Source organism: Nomascus leucogenys, chromosome X (genome assembly GCF_006542625.1).
Source record: "Nomascus leucogenys isolate Asia chromosome X, Asia_NLE_v1, whole genome shotgun sequence".
Classification (NCBI taxonomy): Eukaryota; Metazoa; Chordata; class Mammalia; order Primates; family Hylobatidae; genus Nomascus; species Nomascus leucogenys.
Genome location: NC_044406.1, coordinates 38,920,027 through 38,946,653, shown reverse-complemented (window position 1 = coordinate 38,946,653; position 26,627 = coordinate 38,920,027). Strand labels below are relative to the sequence as shown.

At 49.2% G+C, this 26,627-nt stretch overlaps 2 protein-coding genes across 3 annotated transcripts in view; both read left to right on the top strand.

Annotated features, from left to right (window-relative positions):
• GPR173 (G protein-coupled receptor 173) overlaps positions 1 to 18,630 on the top strand; it is a 30,773-nt gene extending 12,143 nt beyond the window's left edge. Inside the window, exons 1-2 of one of the 2 annotated variants that reach the window (XM_030807164.1) lie at positions 12,251 to 14,158; positions 14,536 to 18,630. In XM_030807164.1, the coding sequence (XP_030663024.1) occupies positions 14,633 to 15,754 (1,122 nt within the window). In that variant the 5' untranslated portion in view covers positions 12,251 to 14,158; positions 14,536 to 14,632 and the 3' untranslated portion in view covers positions 15,755 to 18,630. Of the gene's footprint in view, positions 1 to 12,250; positions 14,159 to 14,535 lie in introns of those variants that run through there. The other variant, XM_030807163.1, reaches the window with a different exon arrangement.
• Positions 18,631 to 19,905: 1,275 nt separating this feature from the next.
• Positions 19,906 to 26,541, top strand: TSPYL2 (TSPY like 2). Its single transcript, XM_003276294.4, has 7 exons — positions 19,906 to 21,266; positions 22,520 to 22,597; positions 22,736 to 22,847; positions 22,935 to 23,080; positions 23,208 to 23,302; positions 23,611 to 24,287; positions 25,774 to 26,541. Exons 1-7 carry the CDS (start codon positions 20,445 to 20,447, stop codon positions 25,935 to 25,937), a joined length of 2,094 nt encoding a protein of 697 aa, XP_003276342.1. The 5' UTR covers positions 19,906 to 20,444; the 3' UTR covers positions 25,938 to 26,541.
• The last annotated feature ends 86 nt before the right edge of the window (positions 26,542 to 26,627 follow it).

Here is a 26,627-nt window from a genome sequence, read left to right as displayed (position 1 = left end):
CCTCAAAAAGGGAGTAAAAATGTCACCATCCTCCTCTGGAAGTGTCTGTACAGTCTGAGACTGTAGGCCTGTATTATTATTATATTATCATTTTTACTCCCTTTTTGAGGCTAACCGTATACCATTTTGTACATCAGGCCAGGAGATCGAGACCACCCTGGCTAACATGGTGAAACCCTGTCTCTACTAAAAAACACAACAAAAATTAGCCGGGCGTGGTGGCGGGTGCCTGTAATCCCAGCTACTGGGGAGGCTGAGGCAGGAGAATGGCGTGAACCCAGGAGGCAGAGCTTGTAGTGAGCCGACATCGCGCCACTGCACTCCAGCCTGGGTGACAGAGCGAGACTCCATCTCAAAAAAAAAGAAAGAAAGAAAGAAAGGCAGTTATATAGTTATATCTGTGTATTGTATGCGTGTGTATCTTTGAGCTATTTGCTGGTGTGTGGGTATCTACATGCATGCCTAGCTGTTTCCGCGCAGTTGATGGGGGATGTTTGTGTGTCTGTATATGAGTGTCTCATTGTGCTTATCGGCTGGTCTGAATGTGAGTGCAAATTGAATTTCCATGTACACATGTCCCCATGTGCACATATCTGTCTGTATGTGCTAGTGTTTCTATGTAATGTGACTAGATGTAAATGTGTTAGGGCATTCACAACCTGGGACACAGAGAAAGTGAAATATTTTATGGCACACTGGAGTGAACTGAAGAGGGTTGGGGTACTAGAGTTGAGTGAAAAGGAATTTCTTACATTTTCCTCATATTATACAATTATGAGAAGAAAATTAAAATGCAGAATTTGAGGAGAGTTATTAAATATTGAATTTGTGTACAACTTTCAAATGAAATCTTTTCATTTTTTTATGACACACTTGAGCTCACTTCTAGAAACATGTCTTAGTCTGTTTTGTGCTGCTCTAACAGAATACTTGAGACTGGGTAATTTTTAACAAGCAGAGATTTCTTTCTTACAGTTCTAGAGGCTAGGAAGTCCAAGGATGAGGGGCATGCATCTAGCAAGGGCTTCCTTCCTGCGTCTTCCCATAGTGAAGGGCAGAAAGGCAAGAGAACACGCTTTTGCATGAGAGAGAGAGAAGAGAAGAGAAGAGAAAGAGGAGAGGAGAGGAGAGGAGAGGAGAGGAGAGGAGAGGAGAGGAGAGGAGAGAAGAGAGAGAAGAGAACAGAGAGAAGAGAAGAGAACAGAGAGAAGAGAAGAGAAAGAAGAGAAGAGAAAGAAGAGAAGAGAAGAGAAGAGAAGAGAAGAGAAGAGAAGAGAAGAGAAGAGAAGAGAAGGGAAGGGAGCCGAACTCATCTATTTATCAGGAACCCTTCCTACGATAGAAACCCACTCCCATGAAAACAGGATTAATCTGTTTATGAGGGCAGATTCCTCATTACCTCATTACTTCTTAAAGGTCTCACTTCTCAATACTGCTGCATTGGGGATTAGGTTTCCAACACATGAACTTCGGAGGACACATTCAAGCTATAGCATTCTTCCTTGACTCCCAAAATCCATGTCCTTCTCACGTCTAAAATAGATTCATTCCATCCCAATAGCCCCAAAGTCTTGATTCGTTCCAGCAGCAACTCAAAATTCCCAAGTCCAGAGTCCCATTTGAATCAGACAGGAGAGACTCCAGGTGCAATTCATCCTGAGGCAAATTTCTCTCCAGATGTTAGCCTATGAAAATAGCAAATTACGTTCTTCCAAAATACAATGGTGGGACAGGCATAGGATAGACATTCCTATTCCAAAAGGGAGAAACAGGCAAGAAGAAAGGGGTAACTGGTCCCAAGTAAGTCCAAAATCCAACAGAAAAAAAAAAAACGAATTTTGTCTTCTTTTTTTTTTTTTTTTTTTTTTTTTTTTTTTCTTTTGTTGAGTTAAGGTCTCCCTCTCTGTCACCCAGGCTGGAGTACAATGATGTGATCACAGTGTCACAGCCCACTGCAGCCTCAACCTCCTGGGCTCAAGCGATCCTCTCACCTCAGCCCCCCAAGTTTTTGTAGAGGTGGGATTTGGCCATGTTGCCCAGGCTGGTCTTGAACTCCTGGGCTCAAGCGATCCACCCGCCTCAGCCTCTCAAACTGCTGGGATTACCGTGCCCAGCCAACATTAAGTCTTAAAGCTGGAGAATGATCTTTGACTCTGCGTCTTGCATCTTGGGCACACTAGAGCTGGGCTGGGCCCCCAAGGTCTTGAGCAGCCCTGCCCCTGTGGCTTTGCTGGGCTCAGTCCACCCAGCAGCTCTCATGGGTTGAAGTCTCATGCTTCCAGCCTTCCCAGGCTGGAGTTGCACATTCGTAGTCCTGTAGTTCTGTGGTCTTGGGACAGCCCCACTCCCACAGTTCCACTAAGTGTTGCCTTAGTGGGGGCCCTCTGCAGTGGCTCCATCCCTATGACAAGGCTCTGCCTGGTTCCCCAGGCTGTCCATGAAATTCTTTGAAATCTAGACAAAGGAAGCCATGGTTCCACAACTCGTGCATTCTGTGTGCCTACAGAATTAGCACCATGTGGACACCACCAAGGTTTACAGGTTATACTTTCTGGAGCAGCAAGTCGAGCTGCACTTGGGCCTGCTTGAGCCACAGCAGGGGCAGCCAAGGGGTACTGCTCCAGAATTGAAGGAGTAGAGTCCCAAGGTGGCACAGGGCAGCAAATGCTGAAGTCCTAGGGGTACCTCTCTAGAAACCTTGCCCTCAAGAGCCTAGCTTGCCTCAAAGGCCTCTGAATAGAATCTGGCTTCCTTCTACCCATATTAGTCTCTTTAGCAGTCTCTTGGTCACACCGTTAGTATTCTCTCCCCAACACGCTTTTGTATTTTTTACATAGTCAAGCTGAGAGTTTTCCAAATCTTTCTGTTCTGCTTCTCTTTTAATTATAAATTCTGTCTTTAAATCATTTTTCTCTCATTTTGCTGTACATAGCCAAAAGTAGTCATGCAGCATCTCAAATACTTTGCTGCTTAGGTATTTTTTCTGCTATATATGCTAGTTTATGACTCTTAAATTCTGCCTTCCACAAAGTCCTAGGACACGAACACGATTCTGCCAAATCTTTGCACGCATATAGCAAAGGTGGCTTTTATTCCTGTTTCCAATACCTTATTTCTCATTTCCATCGGAGACCTCATCAAAATGGCCTTTACCATCCATATTTCTGATCATGGGATTAGAAATAAAGCTAAGGAGCCTAAATCTCCTTAAGGATTACTTAAGTGGTCATGATCAGAACCACTTGGCGATTACATTTTTAACACATGAAATCAGAACTGATCATGGCCACTTAAGTAATCCCTAAGGAGGCTTAGGCTCTCCCTATAGCACTTGTCTTCTTCTGAGGCCTCGCCCAAAATCACCCTTAACCGTCTATTAATGACATTACAGGCTTTTTCTAGCCTGCTCCTCCATATTCTTTCAACCTCTACCCATTACCCAGTTCCAAAGCTACTTCCACATTTTCAGGCATTATAGCAACAACCCCATTCTTGGCACCAATCTTCTTAGTCCATTTTGCGCTACTATAACAGAATATTTGAGACTGGGTAATTTGTAAAGAACGGAGATTTTAGGCCAGGCGCAGTGGCTCACATATGTAATCCCAGTGCTTTGGTAGGCCAAGGCGGAAGGATTGCTTGAGGTCAGGAGTTCAAGACTAGCCTGGCCAACATGGTGAAACTGCATCTCTACTAAAAATACAAAAATTAGCCGGGCATCCTGGTGGCAGGCCCCTGTAGTCCCAGCTACTTGGGAGGCTGAGGCACAAAAATCACTTGAACCCGGGAGACAGAGGTTGCAGCAAGCCTAGATCACGCCACTGCACTCCAGCCTGGGTGACAGAACAAGACTCTGTCTCAAAAAAAAAAAAAAAAAAAGCAACAGAGATTTTATTTTATTTCTTATCATTCTGGAGGCTGGGCTGTCCAAGATCATGTGGCTACATCTGGTGAGAGCCTTCTTGCTGCATCATCCCATGGTGGAAGGCAAAAGGGCAAGAGAGCATGTGCACGTGACAAAAAGAGAAGGGAAGTGGGTAGAACTCATCCTTTTATCAGGAACACATTTCTGTGATAACCAACCCACTCCTGTGATAACAGCATTAATCCATGTATGAGGGAAGAGTCCTCATAACCTCATTACTTCTTAAAGGTCCCACCAGTCAACACTGTTGCATTGGGGATTAACTTTTTAACACATGAACTTTAGGGGACACATTCAAACCACAGCAGACCATAACTTTTAAATTCACTAATGTGAATTTGTAGTGGTCAACATCCATGCCCACTTCTGATCAAGTCATAAGTGGTTTGATTTATTTTATGGTCATTTGATTCATTTATGGTCATTTTAATCTTGATTTGGCAAATCCACTGGTGCTGAGCATAGATCTTCTACATCAAGTTATTGTGTTTCTTGGTGAAACACCAAACAAACGAAATGAGTAAATAACAATTGGTAGTTTTGATACAGATATAAACTTCTATTGTGACCTGCCACCTTTTGATCTTGGAAAGTATGTTGTTGAAGGTAAGACACATTCCATGGAGATTGTTCAGGCACAACCCGATGTTTGACCTCATGTCCTCAGTAATTAGCTTGAATGTATGAAATGTAGCTGCATGATTCTACAGGTCAGCAGAGCTGACCTAAAAAACACAAGCTTTGGGGTCATCAGATAACATTTTGGTTTCTCAGAAGCATCAGGTGCAGTGTCTAGTGTTGAGTATGGCTGGTGCTTTCACACCATACCCACCTTTCTTAAGAAATGGAACAACTGCTTATTCGTGCCTTCCTTTTCCACCTCCCTTTTATAGAGGCCAGGCCATTGTCATGGCCAGGCAGAGACTAAGGTTTTGTGCTTGAAATAGCTTCATGATCTTTTCTATCTTTTGGTAGTCACCATCAACAGGAAATTGCTAGCCTAAGTAGGTTGCAGCAAATGGTCAAAGAGTATTTTTTAGAGGGTTAAAACTCGTTTCTCGACAAATATTCAAAATTTGGATAATTTGTAGTGTTTGAATTTTGTGCTTCAAAGGGGGGATTCTTTTTTAAATCTAGCATCTCTTTATTTTCTTTCAATCAAATATGAAATTTCTTATAACAAATGCAGGCCAGGTGCGGTGGCTCATGCCTGTAATCCCAGCACTTTGGGAAGCTGAAGTGGGAGGATTTCTCGAGCCCAGGAGTTTGAGACCAACCTGGGCAACATGACGAAACCTCGTCTCTACCAAAAATACAAAAATTAGCCAGGCATGGTGGCATGTGCCTGTGATCCCAGCTACTCAGGAGGCTGAAGTGGGAGGATTGCTTGAGCCTGGGAGGTTGAGGCTGCAGTGAGCCATGATCACCTCACTGCACTCCAGCCTGGGTGACAGAGTAAGACCCTGTTTCCAAAATAAATAAATAAATAAATAAATAAATAAATAAATAAATGCTCACAAATTGAATGCAACAGAAAATTGTCATTTTGTGTATCTTAAAATAATGATTAAGCTTTTCCCCTAAGTAAATGCAGACATTGCTCTACTTACCCTAATAAGTCTTCTTTAGTATTCAAATTGCAACACCAAGTAAACATCACCCAGGGAACCATACTTGACTTCACATCTCCTAAGTTGAAGTTTTGCTTCGAATCCATAAACTCTGTCAGTACTCTCCACTCTATTCTTTAGTGTCTTTAACATTTTTATGTAACTTTATTTGTGTGCAAAAAAAGCCATTTGTTGAAGCCAGTAAACATAAAATCTGTGCCTGAGCTCAGGAGTTCGAAACCAGCCTGGGCAACACAGTGAAACCCCGTCTCTACTAAAAATACAAAAAAAAATTAGCTGGGCATGGCAGTGTGCGCCTGTAGTCCCAGCTACTCGGGAGGCAGAGGCAGGAGAATCGCTTGAACCCGGGAGGCGGAGGTTGCAGTGAGCCGAGATTGCACTACTGCACTCCAGCCTGGGCAACAGAGCCAGACTCAAAAAAAAATGTGAAAAATGAGAAGCATTCACAAAGAAATGTTGCAATGTTTCTTTTACCTCATAATTATTATCTTAGCTTTACTTGTTAATTATGCAACCCTGTCACTAGCTGGTTGAGCTCCAGCTAAAAATATTCTAACCCATCTCATAAAAGATCCCAGTTTCTCAATTTGCACTGCCAGATGCTTTAAAAATTCCAAATCTTTCTATTGAAGGGGTCAGCAGACCTCTGTGAGTTCTGAAAACTGATTTTTCTCTGCATTCTTAAGAAAGCAACACTCTGGCCGGGCGCGGTGGCTCACGCCTGTAGTCCCAGCACTTTGGGAGGCTGAGGTGGGCGGATCACAAGGTCAGGAGATCGAGACCATCCAGGCTAACACGGTGAAACCCCGTCTCTATTAAAAATACAAAAAAATTTAGCCGGGCGTAGTGGCGGGCGCCTGTAGTCTCAGCTACTCGGGAGGCTGAGGCAGGAGAATGGCATGAACCCAGGAGGCAGAGCTTGCAGTGAGCCGAGATCACACCACTGTACTCCAGCCTGGGCGACTGAGCGAGACTCCGTGTCAAAAAAAAAAAAAAAAAAAGAAATCAAACTTGCAGATACCAGCACCATGTTTCTTGTACGGCCTGAAAAACTGTGAACCAAAGGAACTGTGTGGGGGTGCACATTAAACAAGTTTGGCCAGCAGCTGACTGTTGTTAAAACTGGTGATGGCTATATGAGGGAGCACTGTAGTATTTTACTTTTGCATATAAAATTTTCCATAATAAAAATCTAAAAATAACAAAAAAATAAACTTGAAGTGGTTCCCACTGGCCAAGGATGAACAATGTGAGCATCAAGAAGAAAAATGGGGGCCAGGCGCGGTGGCTCACACCTGTAATTCCAGCACTTTGGGAGGTCGAGGCAGGCGGATCATGAGGTCAGGAGATCAAGACCATCCTGGCTAACACGGTGAAACCCCGTCTCTACTAAAATACAAAAAATTAGCCGGGCACGGTGGCAGGTGCCTGTAGTCCCAGCTACTCAGGAGGCTGAGGCGGGAGAATGGCATGAACCTGAGAGGCAGAGCTTGCAGTGAGCCGAGATCACGCCACTGCACTCCAGCCTGGGTGACAGAGTGAGACTCCATCTCAAAAAAAAAAAAAAAGAAAGCAGCACTCTGAAACAAAGTCATAAAGCAACTCAATTAAGCTGTTGTTGGGCTTCATTCATTTATTGACAAATATTTTTATGTAAAAACAAAAGATAGTAAGTATGAAATCCCACCAAGAATCAGATTTGGTTAATTTTTAGTATCAAATACCAATCACAAGTAAATCAATCAATAAACCAAGAAATGATAAAAATGATATTGTTGTAATATTTTTAAAAGAGTCCTGACCTTTTAGGAGTAGATACTGAAATACTTAAGGATGAAATGATATAATATGCTTCAGAATACTGGGAGTGAGGGAAGTGGGTAGGGTTATAGGCAGAATGAGACTAGCTATGAGTTGGTCATTGGTGAGTCTGGGCCATGGATCCACTGAGGTTCATTACACTATTCTCTTTATTTTTTAATGTTTGAAATGTTCTATAATAAAATGTTTTTTATAAAGAAGTAACAATCATAAAAATAAAATAATACTATTCTCTTTAGAAACACCTAATACTATATAATAGTCCACATAGCAACAATCATACAACGCTTCTATTTTTTCTCTGTTTCTTGGTGATGAGACAGCCCTCCTATTTTTGTAGAAGAAAAAAACTTGAGGAAAAATAAGAAGAAAATCAAATTAAAAGAAAAACAGGCGGGGTGCAATGGTTCATGCCTGTAATCCCAAGACTTTGGGAGGCTGAGGCAGGAGGACTTCTTGAGCCCAAGAATTTGAGACTAGCCTGGGCAACATAGTGAGACTGCATCTCTACAAAAAAAAAAAAAAAAAAAAAAAAAAAAAAAAAAAAAAACTTAAAAAATTAGCCGGGCATGGTGGCACATCCCTGTAGTCCCAGCTACTCTGGAGGCTGAGGTAGGAGGATTGCTTGAGCCTAGGAGGTTGAGGTTCATGCCACTGCACTCCAGCCTGGGTGACAGAGCGAGACCCTGTATAAATAAATAAATAAATAAATAAATAAATAAATAAATAAATATTTTCAAAGATGAAGGCTAGGCGTGATGGCTCAGGCTTGTAATCCCAGCATCTTGGGGGCCTGAGGCAGAAGGATTGTTCGAGCCCAGGAGTTTGAGGCTGCAGTGAGCTATGATTACACCACTGCACTCCAGCCTGGGTGACTGAGTGAGACCTTGTCTCTTTTTTTTTTTTTTTTTTTTTTGAGACAGAGTCTCACTCTGTCACCCAAGCTGGAGTGCAGTGTCATGATCTCAGCTCACTCACTGCAATCTCCACCTCCCGGGTTCAAGCGATTCTCCTGCCTCGGCCTCTGGAGTAGCTGGGATTACAGGCATGCACCACTACGCCCAGCTAATTTTTGTATTTTTACTAGAGACAGGGTTTCACCATGTTAGCCGGGCTGGTCTCCAACTCCTGGCCTCAAGTGATCCTCCCGCCTCAGCCTCCCAGAGTGTTAGGATTACAGGCGTGAGCCACCGCGCCCAGCCGACCTTGTCTCTTAAAAAAAAATAAAACAGAAAAGAAAACAAAAACAAACATTGTCCACATAGGTATAGGCCAAACCCCAAAACCTCACTGATGATAAACAACTAGCAAAGTAATAATCACTTCAATGGGAAGTGATGAAAACAGTTGCCACCTCTCTTTGCACATGGTTGCTCTGGAGCCATTCTTGCTCTAGCCCTCTGCTGTGGCAGGAGCCTACCAGCTGGGCAGCTCTGCTCGTTTGTCCACTTACAAGTGCAAGAGTTAGCTGGTCTCTGCACATGAGCAGGTTTGGCTCCAGGGGTATACCTCTTGCAGGATGTGTATGCCAGTTAAGTGTATCTGTGTGTGAGCAAGTTTATATGTGTACACATGTTTGCCCATGTGTACTTGTCTTTGTGTGTCTGTACACGTACGATATGCAATTTTTATCTTTGTGTTTGTTTGCGTATTGCTAAAGTGTATGAGTGTGCCTCTGTGTGTGTGTGTTGGAGCTGTTATAAGTCTGTTCGTGGATGGGAGTGTATATGTGAATGGGTGTGTGTGTGTACATATACCAGGATATACATATTTGTGTTGGTGAGCACACCTAATCTATGTGAGAGTTTGAATCTCTTTGTGTTAGAGCATGTGTGTGTATATGTGAGCAGTTTTTTACTTGCCTGCTCTTTTCTCAGTGCATATATATCTATAGGTCTCTGAGGGGGATTCTGTGTACTATACCTGTGTGTGTATGTGTGTGTGTATACACACACGGTAGGGTTCAAGTGCATGTCAGCCTGCTGGCATATGTAAGTAACTTTGAATGTGAGTGTTAATATCGTGACAGTGTTTATATATGTGACAATATTAATATACAACTTTGTGTATATCTGTGTTGTGTCTGAATATGTGGGAGGATTTGGATAATCAGCTATATTGGGTCAATGAGTATATATATGTCTGTGTGAATGAAAGTATATGTGGGTAAGTTTGCTTGTGTGTACCTCAACAACTCTCAGCCCTCTCATACCCAGTGCCCTCTTCTACGTAACAGATATTTTGTAACACCCTTTTACTGTCTGGAAATGAAGTTCTTAGGTAATATAATCTCTCTACATATGTAATTTTTTTTTAAGATGGAGTTTCACTCTTGTTACCCAGGCTGGAGTGCAATGGCACTATCTCGGCTCACTGCAACCTCCGCCTCCTGGGTTCAAGTGATTCTCCTGCCTCAGCCTCCCCAGTAGCTGGGATTACAGGCATGCACCACCACGCCCTGTTAATTTTGTATTTTTTTATTTTTAGTAGAGACGGGGTTTCTCCATGTTGGTCAGGCTGGTCTCGAACACCCTGCCTCAGGTGATCCGCCCACCTCCGCTTCCCAAAGTGCTGGGATTACAGGCGTGAGCCGCCGTGCCTGGCCCCCAATGTCTTATACTGGGTAACTATGGATTTAAGAGAAGGGGAAACATTGGCTGGGCGCGGTGGCTCACGCTTGTAATCCCAGCACTTTGGGAGGCCGAGGCGGGCGGATCACGAGGTCAGGAGATCCAGACCACGGTGAAACCCCGTCTCTACTAAAAATACAAAAAAAATTAGCCGGGCGTGGTGGCGGGCGCCTGTAGTCCCAGCTACTCGGAGAGGCTGAGGCAGGAGAATGGCGGGAACCCGGGAGGCGGAGCTTGCAGTGAGCCGAGATCGCGCCACTGCACTCCAGCCTGGGCGACAGAGGGAGACTCCGTCTCAAAAAAAAAAAAAAAAAGAGAAGGGGAAACATCAGAGGCAGGACGTGCAGGAAAATGACAGGCACAGGCCTTGGAGGTGAGATTTTCTAAAATAGTCAACAACTCTAAAGAAAGCTCATCCCAAACCAAAGCGCAGCCTCCTCTTTGCTTACATGACAGCCACGTTCCTGGATAATTCGGGGTATGTTAAAATCAAGAGAAAAAAATGGTGTTTATCTGTGAAATAGATTCTAGGTTCACTTACTTAAAAGTCCAAAGTCCTAGAGAATGCGGGACATGTTGGCTGCGTGGGACTGTCCCCCATATTACTGGATGGCCAACATCCTCCCCGACTCCTAAATGTCAGAAGGACACCCCACACCCCAGCACTGTGGCCATCAAAAATGCTCCTACACAAATTTCCAAAATGTCCCCTAGAGGGCAGTAACGCCTTTGTTGAGGACGAAGCGCTGGCGCTCGGAGAGGGTACACTGTGTACCTGTGTGAACGCGGCAGAGTACGAGATGTGCCTCTGCCTCCGTGTGCGTGTGTGCGTATGTGTGTGAGTGCGTGTGCGTATGTGTGAGTGTGTGTGTGTGTATGTGTGTTGCATGCGTGTGCACGCGTTCCTCATGCAAGAGCGGGTTGCTGTCTGAGGGTGTCCACAGCAGTAGACCGTTTATGGGGGGAGGGGGTGTGCACGTGTCTGGGCTCGAGCAGGTGTGCGTGTGTTCTGTGTTTGCACGCGTCTTGAGCCTCAGCTGGGCCCGGGCTGCGGCTGCCAGTCTGCGGAGGAAACCCTCTCCTCACTTGTTTGTAAAATGTCCCGAGCTTTCCCAGGGTTTTGTTTGTTTGCTGCTATTGTTTGGGGGGGGGGGGATGTAGGGGGTTTTGTTTTATCTTTAGCTTTTGTTTTCACTGAGATTCAGGGCTACGCATTATCCACCTTCTCGGTCTTAGCGTGGCTCTCCGTGTCTCCCTCTCTATCTCCATCTTTATTTCTGTCTCTCTCTCTCTCTCCAGCTCTCCTCTCTTATCTCTGCCCCACCCCACCCCGTCTCTCTTTTTCCTGGCGTTAGCCCTCTCCCTCTCCCTGCTCTCCTTTTCTCTCTCTTGCTGTCTCTCTCTCTCTTGCTCTCTCTCTATTTCTCTCCCTTCTGTCTGGCATGCTGGTTTCTGTGTGTGTCTCTGTCTCTTTTTTCTCACTCTCATTTTTACCCTTCTTCCCCTTTCTGGCTCTCTCTTCCTCTCTGTATGTAAGGATCTCTCCCCTTTCTCTGTTTCTCTCTCTGTCTCTTTCTCCCTCCTATGTCTCCGTCTGTCTGTCACACACACCTCTCTCTCCTTCTCTCTCTCTGTGTCTCTCTGGCCTCTCTCTTACATTCAGTCTCTGTCTGTCTCTATCCCTTTCCCTCTGCCTCCCCTCAAGGTAAAGGAGAAAGAAAGAAAGAAAGAAAGAAAGAAAGAGAAACAGAGAGAGAGAGAGAGGGAGATTGTGTGTGTGTTTACATTCACCCAGCTGCGGGCTGTTCCACAGTCTGAGGGGGCTGTCAGGCCTTGAAGGGCTGAAAGGGAGCCCACCAACCCCATTTCTGCTCAGCCCCTGCCCTAGCACTTTCTAAGTGCTAGTTTGGCCTCCTGTCATGGGCTCTGAGATTTCAGGGTGCCATCAAAAAGCCTGGCTCGGGCGCAGTGGCTCATGCCTGTAATCCCAACAATTTGGGAGGCCAAGGCGGGCGAATCATTTGAGGTTACAAGTTGGAGACCAGCCTGGCCAACATGACAAAACCCTGTCTCTACTGAAAATACAAAAATTAGCCAGGCATGGTGGCGCGTATGCTTGTAATGCCGGCTACTCGGGAGGCTGAGGCACGAGAATGACTTGAATCCGGGAGGCGGAGGTTGCAGTGAACTGAGATTGTGCCACTTCACTCCAGCCTGGGCAACAGAGCGAGACTCTGTCTAAAAAAAAAAAAAAAAAAAAAAAAAGCCGGGCCCCAGGTGGCTGTGGCAGGCCAGGCTGGATTGAACTGGAAAACCATGCAGAGGGGAGACTTTTCCTGGGAGGGAAGGAGTAGGAAGACATCCACTCAAGTTTCACCCACTAATCCCAGCCCAGCCCCAACAATCATCCTGAGTTTCCCCAGTTTCTGCCCAATTGCCTCACTGCCTTCCCTCTGGGACCTGTGCTGTTACCTGGTCACATCCCCACACTCCCGGAGCTCTCCTCTTTCCTGCAGCTTTGCTGCGCTGCTCTCACCGCCAGATGTACCCCCAGGCTGCTGTTGTAGCTAATCCTGCCTGGATGTCTCCAGGGCGCCCTCTCTGACCCACAGACCCAGCCCATTTAATCCCTCAATCAATTCATTTGATATATTGTCACTGAGAGCCTACCATGATGGGCTACGTAGTGTTCTTTCAGAGGAGAGTCAGTGAGTCTTTAACTCCTGCCTTCGTGGAGCTTTCATTCTGATAGGACAAGGCAGGCAATAAACTAAAATTTAAAAGTAAATTTTATATATATATATATATATATATAATTTTACATATATATATAAAAATATATAGTGTGTTAGAAGAGAGAAATTGTAGGAAGCAAAATAGGGAGAGTGGCATGGAGGGGGCATTATCTGTCACCTGGATTGCTGCAGGGGCCTCTGAGTAGTCTCCCTACTTTTATCTGCACCCCACATGACCCCTGCTCTTCACAACGGCAAGCAGGATTCTGTTCCATCCTAGATCGTACCACATGTGGCCTCTGCTCAGAATCCTCCTGTGACTCCCATCTCATTCAGAGGAAAAAGTTCTCGCCACAGCCTCCCTGATCTGACCTCACCACCTTTCTGACCTCGCCTGCCACCACATTCCCCTGACTCACTGTGTTCCACCCACAGTGGCTTCCTTGCTCTTCCTCAAATATGCCATGTAGAGTCCCACCTCAGGGCCTTTGCTCTGGCTGTTCCCCCTGCCTGGACTTCTCTTCCCCGAGATATCCGCATGACTCACTCTCTCACCTCCCTTAGGTCTGTGCTCAGATGACACCTCCTCTGTGAAGCCTCCCCTGTCCACCTCATCTAAAACTGCAGCATCTTCCCCACCCCTAGCACTTCCTATCTTCCTTCCCTCCTTTATGTTTATTCCTAGGAACTTGTCATCATCTGACATATATACTTCACCCGTGTCTCTTCTTTGTTATCTAGAATGTCAGTTCCACAAGGGCCGGGATCTTTATCTGTGTAGTTCACAGCTGTATCCCCAATACCTAGAACAATGCCTGGCACACAGATCCTTGATAAATATTTTTTCAGTGTATGAATGAATATGCACAAGCATACCTACATGTTTATATTCACACATACTCGCCTCCTCACCTAAAATAAAAACCAAAGTCCCCATCGTGGCCCACAACCCTACCCAATCTGGCCCCAAGGCACCTCTGCGACTTCACCTTCCACCACTGTCTCCCTTGCTCTTACCGTTCCTGCCTCACTCATCTTCCTGCTGTTCCTCTAGCATACTAAACACATTCCTCATCATGAATAAAGAAATCTATTAAGTGAGTGGTACCAGCATTTTAAGAACACATGAAAGAGAATAAAAATGAATGGGGTACATTGCATACAGGTTCAGTACTGTTTTGTGAAACTTTTGGTTGAGCTGTGTGTGTGTGTGCATGCATGTGTAGCGGGTTGTGATGTAAAATGTATTTTTTTACTATGGGTGGCAGTAAAAAAAAAGTCTGAACACAACCTTAGAGCTTTGCAAAGGGGAAGAAGAGCTGCACCAACATCCCTGCCCCACAGATCCACCAATGGAGGAAACAGGTAACCAAAGACATCCAAAGAAATGCAGCATCCTCACCTGACAAGGAGCAGGTAGGAACAGGAGTGGCCCTGGGGCAGGGCCTGGCACCAGCCAGGGCATAATTGGGGAGGGCTCGTAGACACACTAACCCTGCCCTTTCTGTTTCTTCCTCATCTTTCCTTTCCCTCTGTTTCTCATGGTCTCCCGTCTGTCTGTCTCTCTCTCCCCTCTCTTTCTCTCTCCTCGCTCTTTCTCATCCCCTCCATTTCTGTGTCAATCTCAATCCATTTATATCGGTGGCCACTTTTCTATCTCTTTGTTCTATCTCTCTCTCTTTCCCACTTTGTCTCTGTGCGCCTGTTGTGTTTTTCTCCCTCTCTGTCTCTCTCTTGCCCTCATCTCTCTGTCTCTCTGTGTCTGTGTCTCCCCCGCTCATTCCCATTTGCAGGTGCAATGTAGCAGGACAACTCATGGAGCCCCCCCGGGTCCATCGAGTACCGGACTGGCTGACCCCCTAGGGTTGGCAGTAGCCCCTGACCCTCAGTATGGCCAACACCACCGGAGAGCCTGAGGAGGTGAGCGGCGCTCTGTCCCCACCGTCCGCATCGGCTTATGTGAAGCTGGTACTGCTGGGACTGATTATGTGCGTGAGCCTGGCGGGTAATGCCATCTTGTCCCTGCTGGTGCTCAAGGAGCGTGCCCTGCACAAGGCTCCTTACTACTTCCTGCTGGACTTGTGCCTGGCTGATGGCATACGCTCTGCCGTCTGCTTCCCCTTTGTGCTGGCTTCTGTGCGCCATGGCTCTTCATGGACCTTCAGTGCACTCAGCTGCAAGATTGTGGCCTTTATGGCCGTGCTCTTTTGCTTCCATGCGGCCTTCATGCTGTTCTGCATCAGCGTCACCCGCTACATGGCCATCGCCCACCACCGCTTCTACGCCAAGCGCATGACACTCTGGACATGCGCAGCTGTCATCTGCATGGCCTGGACCCTGTCTGTGGCCATGGCCTTCCCACCTGTCTTTGACGTGGGCACCTACAAGTTTATTCGGGAGGAGGACCAGTGCATCTTTGAGCATCGCTACTTCAAGGCCAATGACACACTGGGCTTCATGCTTATGTTGGCTGTGCTCATGGCAGCTACACATGCTGTCTATGGCAAGCTGCTCCTCTTCGAGTATCGTCACCGCAAGATGAAGCCAGTGCAGATGGTGCCAGCCATCAGCCAGAACTGGACATTCCATGGTCCCGGGGCCACCGGCCAGGCTGCTGCCAACTGGATCGCCGGCTTTGGCCGTGGGCCCATGCCACCAACCCTGCTGGGTATCCGGCAGAATGGGCATGCAGCCAGCCGGCGGCTACTGGGCATGGACGAGGTCAAGGGTGAAAAGCAGCTGGGCCGCATGTTCTACGCGATCACACTGCTCTTTCTGCTCCTCTGGTCACCCTACATCGTGGCCTGCTACTGGCGAGTGTTTGTGAAAGCCTGTGCTGTGCCCCACCGCTACCTGGCCACTGCTGTTTGGATGAGCTTCGCCCAGGCTGCCGTCAATCCGATTGTCTGCTTCCTGCTCAACAAGGACCTCAAGAAGTGCCTGAGGACTCACGCCCCCTGCTGGGGCACAGGAGGTGCCCCAGCTCCCAGAGAACCCTACTGTGTCATGTGAAGCAGGCTGGTAGGCAGACAGGCAGAGAGAAGGTCATGGCCACTGTGATGGGGCCAACAGCAAGGGAGGGGTAGGGGCCCATACAGGAGTCCTCCTTTCTGAGCTCCAGCCCCAGCCCCTCGAACCACCTGTAATCTAGGCACCTTTGCCAACACCTCCCAAGGATGGAGGACTAGGCGAGGGACTGGGAAAGAGGCATATTTAGTTTTGTGGGGCCTGTCTCCGCTGCCTCCTTCTCCACTTCTACAATCTCATTCTCTCTTTCTTTCTCTCTCTCTCTCTCTCTCTCAGAAGTGACAATTCAGAAAAAGAAAAGAACACTGAGAATGCAGGTTTTTCTACTAACAGCTGAGGAGACAGGCTTTCTTACTTTAATGTCTCTCCTTCTGACACTGTCCAGAAGGGGGAAATTTGTCCTGTAAAATAGACTTCCAGAGCTTTTTTGCCCCCTCTGCTCCCATGCACCCTCCCCTTCCAAGTCCTTTAGCAAGGCCTGGATGTTTAGGGAGAAAGTGGTCCAAGGCTGCTGACAAGAGGGACCAAAGGGGGTGCTGGGTTCCCAGGGAGCAGGGATGTTTAATTACTATGTCATGTGCAATGTTGTTTTAGGCCAACCCTTGCCCCAAGCCCAGTCTCTTCTCCCTCCCCACCATGTCCAGACCTCCCAAATGGTTCTTGTGCATCTGTTGGAGAAGTCAAGGGAGTAGGGAGAAGGGCCCCAAGGATGGGCCCAGGTTAGGTGAAGAGTAGCATGTGAGCTGAACTCCTCGAACTGAAGAGACCCACACTTGGTCACATTCTCTCACGCTGCCTTCAGCATCCCCAGCCCCCAACTCTTCTTCCTGAGGGTGGAAATCCACTGCAGCCCCACTAGGACTGATGTGGGTGCCATACAGGCAGGAGCAGCCCACCAGGAAAGTGTAGGGAGGGAGCTGAACTCTCCAGAGTAGCTGGACCACAGAGACTTGGGTCAGAGCCGATTTCAACCCCAGAATTGTCTCTTGGGTTCACCCTACTCTTCTGAAGACGAAAATTTGTTTGGGGCCTTGGTAACCAATAGTGGTACAAACTCCAAGGCACTGTGGACTTGAGTCCGTTCCTATCTGACCTCTTTTTGTCCCCCTCAAGCCTCAGGGGCCTCAAGCCCCTCCTTAGTAGCCCTTGGCTGACTGGGCCCTGAGCCCCAAACATCCTTCTTCCCAACAACCCTCCTTCCCCTTCCTTCCCCCACCCTTACCTACACCCAAAGTGGAGCAGACTGCAGTCAGATTCTCCAGGCGGGAGATCCAAGCCTCCCTCCCGGGGGTGGAGTCCACTCTGGGCTTACTTCGAGGCCTGTTCTGTGGAGTGGTGAGCCAAGCTGGCACTCCTTGCCCTGGTCTTACCCAGGCGCTCTGTCCCCTTCTCACTTCCTGTGGGGCCGGAATCTGTATTTATCCATCCCCCTTTCCCTTCTTTATAGAAGTCCCTGTCCTAAACTCCCTCCCTAGCCCAAGAGAGCCCCAGAACTGGGGAAGCCTGACCCATACAGAATGGGGAGGGCACTCTAGGCAGGAGAGACATTAATGAGCCTGGCTGCGGAGTGGCCCTGGAAAGGCAGGCCAGAGTGGCTGAGAGGCCGGGAGTGGGGGAGCCTGTTCTCTCAGCGATAGTGATGGGGGTGCCTTTCCGAGGGGGTGGGGTGGGAAGACCAAGGGGTGGGGGGTACATAGGGTACATTCAGGAGGGTTTTCCTCCATTTCTTTTTTCTAACTGCCTGGATTCACCATTGGATTTTGTAAATGGAAAAACTGAAATGAACAATGCTATATTGGATGTTTTCTCTTTCTGTGTGTGTGTGTGTGTGTGCGCGTGCGCGCATGTGTCCTGTCTGACCACATGTGGTGAGACATGATTGAGTGATAGTGTGTGTCTGTGTGACTTTGTGTGGGGAGGCACTCCTGAGGAAAACTTGCCCAGTGCACACACGTAAACAAATGCCTGTATTATGGGGACAGATACAGCACGTGCATGCATGCACGCACATACACACACACACACACACACACACACACCACAGTTGAGAGGAGACAAACTAGAGTATGTGCCCGCGATAGGAAGTAGAGTGTTCAAGAGACGGATCTTGGAAACTACATATGTAGGTAGCAAGAGGGTAGACTCCCATCTCACAAGATGGGCCTTCCTTGGCCCAGGCCCTGAGCACGGGAGGGCTGGGGCCACCAGGGTACTTGAGAACCTCATCTCCTCACAAAGCCTGTAGCCCCACCTGAACCCCGTCTCAGTCTCCTTCCCAAACTCAAACAAGGTGTTCCTAAAATTGGACCACCATGGAGAATGGGGACTGGGAATTGAGGATCCAATGTGAGGGAAACTGATGGGGTTAGGAAATGCCCCCTACAAAGTAATGGCTTCTGGAGGGACTGCTCAGTCTGGGATGGGAGCCCTTCCTAGGGGCCACTGTATGCAGCTGGGACTTTGGTCAGCTTTGACCAAATTTAGAGGGAGGGATGTCATGGGGGAAAAAAAACCCAAACCCAGGAGTCTACCCAGCCAGACTGCTCCCTAGACAGTTAATTTACTATCTAGTTATTCTCTCAGGTGCACAGAATTGAGTTGACCGTACTCCTCAGTTCTTGGCACACTATATCATCGTTGGTCCATGTGAGGCCCTTTTATTTTTTTTCTTCAGTTTTGTCCCCTTCATCACCCATTCCTGATCCCATCCTCCCCGCCCCCTACATAGGCACCCACTCTTGTGTATTTAACGTACGTCCTTTCAATCCACCGTTCATGTGTTTATTTACATATATGTGTATCTGTGAAAAATGTATGGTATTGCTGTGTTTTAATTTACATAAACAGTATTGTACTATAAATCTTGTTCTGTTTCTTTTTTCACTCAACATTCTGTCTTTGAAAGATCCAGCCATGTTGCTGTATATAGATCTAATTCATTCTAGTGGTCCATCTAAAACATATATCACATTTTTCTTATCCACTCCCCTGATGATGGATCCCTAGGTTTCCTCTCTGCTCCGCGACAAGGCTGCAATGGGCAGTTACCTACACCTCTCTTTAGGGATGCCTAATTTAGGGGAGAGAAAACTGAAGCTCAGAGAGGGGCAGTGATTTGGTTAAGGTTACAAAATGAGGGGCACACCCATGATGTGAATCCCAGCACCAAAGCCAGCCCTCCACCACCATGCCTCAGAAAAGACCATCCATCTCTGGTTTAAAAAGAAAAATCTTAAAATACAGCATACACTGGGGAAAGGGAGAGGAAACGATGGAAAGGGGGGGAAATGAAGAGACAGAAAGTGCTAGAAAATTCTAGCAAATGAGCTGAATCACAATCATTTTTATGACGCAGAGGAAGTTACTTTTTTATGTGTGTGATTATTATTTGTAGAGCCATTTTGTGGAGATGGAAAACGCCACGTCAAAACCTGGCCCCCAAACCAAACACCCTGGGTGCCTAAATTGCAAGCGCAGGCGGTAGGGCAGCCCGAGCCCCCGTGGAGCGACAGCAGAGTTCACCCAGGGGGCAAACGTGGGGGGTGGGGGAAGGGGCAGAAGTGGAAGGTAGGGGAAGAAGCAGAAGGGGGGGGTGTGTGAGGTAAGGGGCAGAAATTGGGGGATGGGGGATGGGGGAAAGGGCAGAAGCAGAAGCGGAGGGTGGGAGGGGCAGAAGCGGGGGTGGGGGGGCGAGGGAAGGGACAGAAGCGGGGGGGTGGGGGGTTGGGGGAAGGGGCAGAAGTGGGGGTGAGGGAAGGGACAGAGTTGGGGGATGGGGGTCAGAAGTAGGGAATGCGGGAGGGGCAGAAGGGGGGGTGAGGGAAGGGGCAGAAGCGGGGGGGGGGTGGGGAAGAGGCCGAAGTGGGGGATGGGGGAAGGGGCAGAAATGGAGGGTGGGGGAAGGGACAGAAGCGGGGATGGAAAAAGGGGCAGCAGTGGGGGATGGGAGAAGGGGCAGAAGCGGGGGTGGGAGAAGGGGCAGGAGCTGGGATGGGGAAGGGGCAGGAGCCGGGATGGGGGAAGGACCAGAAGCGGGGGTGGGGGAAGGAGCTGAAGGAAATGGGGGAAGGGGCAGATTTTTAAAGTGCGTAGTTGCTGAGGGGAGGGGGGCGGGGGGAACGATAACGAGGCTCTTCCAATTTCGTGTGAGCACATCCTGCTCAGCGCCTGCGTTTGTTTTTCGTCTCGTTTTTTGGTCTTCAGAACCACTGGTACTTTTCCCATTGGATAAAACGCTGAGAGGGTGAGGGAGAGGGGCTTCTTCCCCAGCTTTCCTCGCAGCCAATCGCCCTGCAGTTTCCCTCCCGTCGCTGGGGGAGTCAGCCCGTTGATTGGCGGGCCCGAGGGGAGCCAATCGGAAACTGATGATGTGTGGTGTTGGCAAGCAGATTGCGTGAGAGCGGGCAGGGGTCGCGGGAGCGCGATCGCCGCCGCGGCGGCCGGCAGCCAATGGCCAGGCCGAGCGGACCCGTGCGTCAGGAGTGGGCGGGGCCTCGGCGATTGGCGCTGAGGGAGTAGAGCGGGCGCTGTGGGAGGGAACGCCAGAGCGAGGTGGTGAGGAGAGCTGGTTGCGTGAGTCTCCACAGCTCTGCTTCCCGGTGCGACTAGCGGCAGCGACGCGGCTAAAAGCGAAGGGGCGAGTGCGAGTCCCCTGAGCTGTACGAGCGCGGTCGCCATGGACCGCCCAGATGAGGGGCCTCCGGCCAAGACCCGCCGCCTGAGCAGCTCCGAGTCTCCACAGCGCGACCCGCCCCCGCCGCCGCCGCCGCCGCCGCCGCCGCCGCCGCCGCTCCTCCGACTGCCGCTGCCTCCACCCCAGCAGCGCCCGAGGCTCCAGGAGGAAACGGAGGCGGCACAGGTGCTGGCCGATATGAGGGGGGTGGGACTGGGCCCCGCGCTGCCCCCGCCGCCTCCCTATGTCATTCTCGAGGAGGGGGGTATCCGCGCATACTTCACGCTCGGTGCTGAGTGTCCCGGCTGGGATTCTACCATCGAGTCAGGGTATGGGGAGGCGCCCCCGCCCACGGAGAGCCTGGAAGCACTCCCCACTCCTGAGGCCTCGGGGGGGAGCCTGGAAATCGATTTTCAGGTTGTACAGTCGAGCAGTTTTGGTGGAGAGGGGGCCCTAGAAACCTGTAGCGCAGTGGGGTGGGGGCCCCAGAGATTAGTTGACCCGAAGAGCAAGGAAGAGGCGATTATCATAGTGGAGGATGAGGATGAGGATGAGCAGGAGAGTATGAGGAGCAGCAGGAGGCGGCGGCGGCGGCGGAGGAGGAAGCAGAGGAAGGTGAAGAGGGAAAGCAGAGAGAGAAATGCCGAGAGGATGGAGAGCATCCTGCAGGCACTGGAGGATATTCAGCTGGATCTGGAGGCGGTGAACATCAAGGCAGGCAAGGCCTTCCTGCGTCTCAAGCGCAAGTTCATCCAGATGCGAAGACCCTTCCTGGAGCGCAGAGACCTCATCATCCAGCATATCCCAGGCTTCTGGGTCAAAGCAGTATCCTTCTAATCGATACTCCATGGGTCAGAAGCCCGTGACAGGAAAGGGGAAGGTGGGGGAGGGACAGAAAAGGTAAAGCGGGTGGAGGAGAGCCAGAAGTGGGCATGAGCCCCCTATCGGAAGACGGACTAGACTGGGTGGAAGAGGGATGGAAGGAGGAGGGCAAAACAGCAGAGAAGCTGGGAAGCTGGACTGGAGATGATGGGGGGGGCCGGGGCGGGCATAAAAACTGGACCACAGATGGGAAAGGGGCAAGAGGAGGAACATAGCATTAAAAAAAGGATCACAGATGATAAAAAGGGGGAGGGTAGTAAAGGGGCACACAGCAAAAAAATTTGACCAGAGATGGTGAAAGGAGGAGGGGAGGGGCACGTAGAAGATGAACTGACTCAGAGACCTTGAAGAGGGAGGGGAATGGCACACAGCACAGAAACTGCCCAGAAAGGGTGCTTGAGCCATACAGGGCTCTGTAAACCTAGATCTCTGCTTAAGATACTAGGAGACCCCAATCCTGGCTGGAGTGCCTGGCATTGGAGGGAAAGGGGCTAGAGAGGGGCTGGAGCCCCTGAAAGGTCAAGAGAGGGAGTGTCTAGGTATAGAAAAAAGGAGTTCAATGAAGGAAAGAGGAGAGTAGGCACATATACATACATGTAACATGTTAGGAACATGAGTCTAACATCCTAATAGAATTATGTGGATACAGACCCTTAGCACCCTCATACGAAACAGCACATGGTAAGAGGCCCTTAGCACCCAGGCATACAATATCATTTGGACATAGGACCTCAGCTCCTAGACACAGTATTATTTGACCACAGGTCCTCACATGTAGACACATGGCATCACTTGACCACAAGCCATCAGAGCCATTCACACATCATGTGGACATGGACCTTCAACATCCATACATACAACAACATGTGACCATAGGCTCTCAGCAATCAGATACAGCATCACTTGGACATGGCCCTTCAGCCCCCAGACATGTGCATTTTGTGAACACAAGCCTTCAGCACCCAGTGACATATACCACATGCACATAGATTGTCAGCACCCTGCAGGGCCACCTAACATAGAGGTTTATCGTGGGAATGAGTATGGGTTATGTCCCATGAGTCACTTGCTTCATACACACCACATAAACACAGAAGGAATCCTGCTCCAGCCTCTCTTACTGTGCCCTCCCTGGCCTTCCCTCCCTCCCTTTCACGGAATAGTCAATCCTTGACCTAAACTGCTCCACTCATCAGTTCCTCAACCACCCCAGAATTTCAATTTTGATCAACCGACGTGATGAAGACATTTTCCGCTACTTGACCAATCTGCAGGTCAGGCCAGAGAGACATTTTTTAGTAGGACTGGGCACGAATCTGGTTCTTGGAGGTGAGGGGAGGTGGGTGGGAAGGGCCGTGGTTTTTGCGGCGGGGGGGGGAGACAGATTCCACCATCACCCCCACCTGGAGCAGGTACAGGATCTCAGACATATCTCCATGGGCTACAAAATGAAGCTGTACTTCCAGACAAACCCCTACTTCACAAACATGGTGATTGTCAAGGAGTTCCAGCGTAACCGTTCAGGTAAGAGGCAGTCCCAGAGTAAATCCATGTCCCCCCCACCAATCTGTCCTTGTTTTTTCCCATCCCCATAGCCTTCTCTCTCCCTAGGCCGGCTGGTGTCTCACTCAACCCCAATCCGCTGGCACCGGGGCCAGGAACCCCAGGCCCGCCGTCACGGGAACCAGGATGCGAGCCACAGCTTCTTCAGCTGGTTCTCAAACCATAGCCTCCCAGAGGCTGACAGGATTGCTGAGGTGGGGCCCTTTCTGGCATCACCAGAGAAGGCCTTGCTAGGCTTGTTCCTGGGTGCGTGGGGAATTAAGAGTAGGATCTGGAGCTTGTACTAATGGCTGTCTTATCCCTTCTCCCCTTTTTCAACAGATTATCAAGAATGATCTGTGGGTTAACCCTCTACGCTACTACCTGAGAGAAAGGGGCTCCAGGATAAAGAGAAAGAAGCAAGAAATGAAGAAACGGTAATGGGGGTTTGGTGGCTGAGACGTGGTTTGTTGGGGATGGGGAAAAGACTAGTGTAACACAGGATTTATGGAGCCAAAAAGGGACCTTTGAGATAATCACAGTGGAATATGTTTTACAAATGGGAAATCATGCCCAGAAATGGCTTGAGGTTACACAGTCAGGGGCAGAAGTGGGACTTTACCCACCCTTTCCCCATCCCTGGGATCCCTTATAGCCTACTGCTTCCCCAGTTACTTCCCACTTTTGAGTGCTATGGGTACACCTCCTCCACCAACCCCATACTCAGCCACAGCCTTCCCTACAGTAAAACCAGGGGCAGATGTGAGGTGGTGATCATGGAAGACGCCCCTGACTATTATGCAGTGGAAGACATTTTCAGCGAGATCTCAGACATTGATGAGACAATTCATGACATCAAGATCTCTGACTTCATGGAGACCACCGACTACTTTGAGACCACTGACAACGAGATAACTGACATCAATGAGAACATCTGCGACAGTGAGAGCCCTGACCACAATGAGGTCCCCAACAACGAGACCACTGATAACAATGAGAGTGCTGATGACAACGAAACCACTGACAACAATGAGAGTGCAGAGGACAACAATGAGAATCCTGAAGACAATAACAAGAACACTGATGACAATGAAGAGAACCCTGACAACAACAAGAACACTTACGGCAACAACTTCTTCAAAGGTGGCTTCTGGGGCAGCCATGGCAACAACCAGGACAGCAGCGACAGTGATAATGAAGCAGATGAGGCCAGTGATGATGAAGACAATGATGGCAACGAAGGTGACAATGAGGGCAGTGATGATGATGGCAATGAAGGTGACAATGAAGGCAGCGATGATGACGACAGAGACATTGACTACTATGAAAAAGTTATTGAAGACTTTGACAAGGATCAGGCTGACTACGAGGACGTGATAGAGATCATCTCAGACGAATCAGTGGAAGAGGGCATTGAGGAAGGTGAGCTAACCCCCCCCCCACCCTTGTCTTCCCTCTTTTCTTTTCTCAGAGCAAGCCTGGCCAAGGACAGGGTATCAAGGCATGAACACAATCTGCTTTTATGGAGGAAAGAAAAAGCATTCTGAGCAACTTTTTGAACAAAGGAAGTCCAGTGAACATTTAACTTAAAAACGTAACAAAACCCCAAAAAATCATTTTAGTTCTAGGTGACGGGTAGATGGTTGTAACAGCAAAAGATGAAGAGTACACAGAGATAGGAGACAGTGGGTGGAAAACTAAAAAGGACACTTCACATCGAGGTGGGGGAGTGGCAAAACAGTGCATTTCAGCACAGTCTGTACCCGGCCTTGGCCTTTGGCGCATTCCCAGGCTTGTGTTGGGAGCAGAGCATGAAGTGAACAGTGTGCTCTCTGAGCCCAGAAAAGGGTGCAGCCAGTTCTACCTCAAGAATCGGCGGGCGGGGGGGGGTGGCGGTGGGGGGGAGGGGTGGCGGAGGAGAGCTAGAGGAAAAAGGTGACATTTGAATTGGAGGCTGCATTCACACTGAGGAGCATTATGGAGCATTCTCCGTGGAGTGGATCATCTGAACAAGGACCTGGAAGGGTGAAAATGCATCTTAGGTTGGGCAGGGTTTCCAAAATTACGTCCTGAGGATCACCAGATCTGAAAGCTGCTTCCTACAAAAGGTTTCAGTGGTCTTATGTGTTGGACAAGTACTGCATATAGTAATACCCTCTTGTAGAGTCACATTAGCCTTAAAGGCTCTGAGAGTAACACCAGAATTATAAAGGTGCTGAGAAGTACTCAGATGGGAGGTGGAAGGGCAGCAAAGTCAACCACTCTTAGGGTTTTTTTGGCCATGGGGTCCCTGGCAAACTTCCATTGACGGAAAGGCCAGGGCACTAAGGGAAGAGGTATTGAATGAATGTGGAGCCTCAATCTAGACATGTTCAGATAGGAGAGGGAAACAGGGATTCTCAGTCCTCTTCCCCTCCCACCTGATGGCATCTCTTCTCTCAGAGAAGGGGAGGCAGAGCTATCTGCCCAGCCCTGAGGGTGGGAGTGGGGGTCGGGAATTGGGTTGAAGAACACAGACTGGGGCCTGTTTGGGTCAGACTGGGGGAAAGGAGCGAGGAAGCTGCCTGGAGATGAATAGGTTTATTCAGCTGAGGTCAGAGCTCAGGAAGAGAGACACATTGACGAGTACAAGGGGGAGAAAAAGCTACTATCAGAGATGTATCAGTTTTGATTGGACAGAGGCAGGGAGCCCACACTGCCTTCCTGCCTCCCTCCAACTCCCTCATTCTGTGGGCTTGTTTGAGTACACCCACACACACTCTTGGCTGTTTGTTCCAAGCAGAGGCGCTTGGCAAGTTGTCCCAGGCCTCTAAAAGCCCTGGCTATGGGCTCTGTTCCCTTTTAGAGTGACACCTATCTGCTCATCTAACTGCCTTCCTCCATTTCCCCTTGCTTCTCCCCTATGCAGGCATGGAGCAAGCTGAGGACATCTATGAGGAAGGAAACTATGAGGAGGAAGGAAGTGAAGATGTCTGGGAAGAAGGGGAAGATTCGGACGACTCTGACCTGGAGGATGTGCTTCAGGTCCCAAACGGTTGGGCCAATCCGGGGAAGAGGGGGAAAACCGGATAAGGGTCTTCCCCTTTTGGGGATCATCTCTCTGTATCCCCCACCCCCTATCCCATTTGCCCTCCTCCTCAGCTAGGGCCACGCGGCCCCACATTGCACTTCTGGGGGGTGACCGACTTCGTACACGGGTTTAAAGTTTATTTTTATGGTTTAGTCATTGCAGAGTTCTTATTTTGGGGGGAGGGAAAGGGGGCTAGTCCCCTTCTTTTGGCCCTCTGCCCCCGCAGGCTTCTGTGTGCTGCTAACTGTATTTATTGTGATGCCTTGGTCAGGGCCCCTCTACCCACCTTCTCCCAGTCCGTTGTGGCCCCAGCCCCTCTCCCTGTGCTGTGTGGAGTGGACACCCTGACCCCCGAAGCGGGGAGGGCCGCTGTGGCCTTCGTCACAGCCGCGCAGTGCCCTTGGAGGCGCTGCTGCCACCCTCCTCTCCCAAGTTCTTTCTCCATCCCTCTCTTCTTCCCGCCGCGCCGCTAGCCCGCCTCGGTGTCTATGCAAGGCCGCTTCGCCATTGCGGTATTCTTTGCGGTATTCTTGTTCCCCTCCCCCAGAAGGCTCGCCTCTCCCCGTGGACCCTGTTAATCCCAATAAAGTTCTGAGCAAGTTCAAAGTGCCGCTTCGAGTCTTTTGTTTAGCCTGGTGCCCCGGCCCCAGCGGTCAGTTTCTCTCAGGCCCACACGTAGCCGCCTGGCCTAC